The sequence below is a fragment of the Cupressus sempervirens genome, chromosome 2, assembly GCF_028749045.1.
Source record: "Cupressus sempervirens isolate cs-2001-9-10 chromosome 2, ASM2874904v1, whole genome shotgun sequence".
In the NCBI taxonomy this organism is placed as follows: Eukaryota; Viridiplantae; Streptophyta; class Pinopsida; order Cupressales; family Cupressaceae; genus Cupressus; species Cupressus sempervirens.
Genome location: NC_143119.1, coordinates 151,867,425 through 151,868,674, shown reverse-complemented (window position 1 = coordinate 151,868,674; position 1,250 = coordinate 151,867,425). Strand labels below are relative to the sequence as shown.

Sequence of the window (1,250 nt, the reverse complement as noted above, 5' to 3'; positions counted from 1 at the left end):
GCTTCATATACAATACTATTGAAGTTGGTTGAAGTTAGAGAATATAGGAAAAGTTAAGATAGCTGAATTATAATACGAATCATAACTCTAACAAACATATCTATCATAATTCACGGTACAATATATTTTATGTTGTAAGAATCACATTAAATATTAAATACTGAACATTAAATATTAAACATGATCATATTCCTCATACAAAACATTGTAAGAAATCTCATAATAGTGTACATCATTTAAGATTGTACATTTAAAAAAAGAAAAAGATAAAATAGGCACATATTGAAATGGAGACATGTGAGCCTATTTTCCCTTCAAATAAAAGAAAGTTAAAATCCTACATTTATTGTTAACATTGGTATTATCTAGATGAGTCATTCTTTCAATTATTAGATTCCTCTACTTCATGAGTAAACCTCATCCTCTTGGCTGAAAAGCAGTGTGTACAATGCAACTCCAATTCTTCCAATTTTTCTCTAATATCAACCACTATGAGTAGTGCATTGTCATGATTAAGCTGCAACCATTCCTTGACTTGAGTGATGCATGGGAAAAGTTCCTCTTCTACAAAAGCATCCAAAGAGCCTTCATTCAACTCCTTGTTTGCATATTTCTCATGTTCACCATGCCACATTTGAGGTCATATTTGGCAACGTTCTTCTCCTTCCTCTCTTTGTCCACACTGTGAAACATCTCCACATTAGCTATTATTCTATCAATCTCTTCTCTGCTCATCACTCTCCCTACTACAAATGCATTGGTGATGCTGATCTCTTCGCATGCTACACCATTCATGATGTACACAGAAGTAGTCAGACTCCCATCTACCTCCACTTTGAAGCACACTTTAATTTTTGGCACTTTGGCAGGCTGGCAAGGAATCCTGGTGAGGACAAAGTCTCCAAGTAGAATGTTGTCTTGAACTAGAAGCCTCTCCACTTTCAACACTTGAATATGTACACTGTCTTGATCATCAAAAGACGTGGTCAGTATGGATGACTCTTTGAATGTAGGAAGCACTATGTTCTGTGGGACAACTACCAACATTTCGCCTCCCACTGCTACAATTCCTAGGCTCAATGGGGTCACCTAAACATCTACCATCATTACTCTCACTATATATTATGATAATGTGAATGTACATACATCAGATTCCTTCTTCATCACTTGATGATTCTATTCTCTTTCTCTATTTTAATGTTGTTGATATATATATGAACCCACGTGTGATTCCTTATTCAACTCCTCAT

The 1,250-nt window shown here is 35.2% G+C and overlaps 1 protein-coding gene across 1 annotated transcript; it reads right to left on the bottom strand.

Moving 5' to 3' along the window:
* Positions 1-591: 591 nt before the first annotated feature.
* LOC149571496 (luminal-binding protein 1-like) lies at positions 592-1,047 on the bottom strand. The gene has a single exon (XM_089815697.1). The coding sequence runs from the start codon at positions 1,045-1,047 to the stop codon at positions 592-594; it is 456 nt and encodes a 151-aa protein (XP_089671823.1).
* Positions 1,048-1,250: the final 203 nt, after the last annotated feature.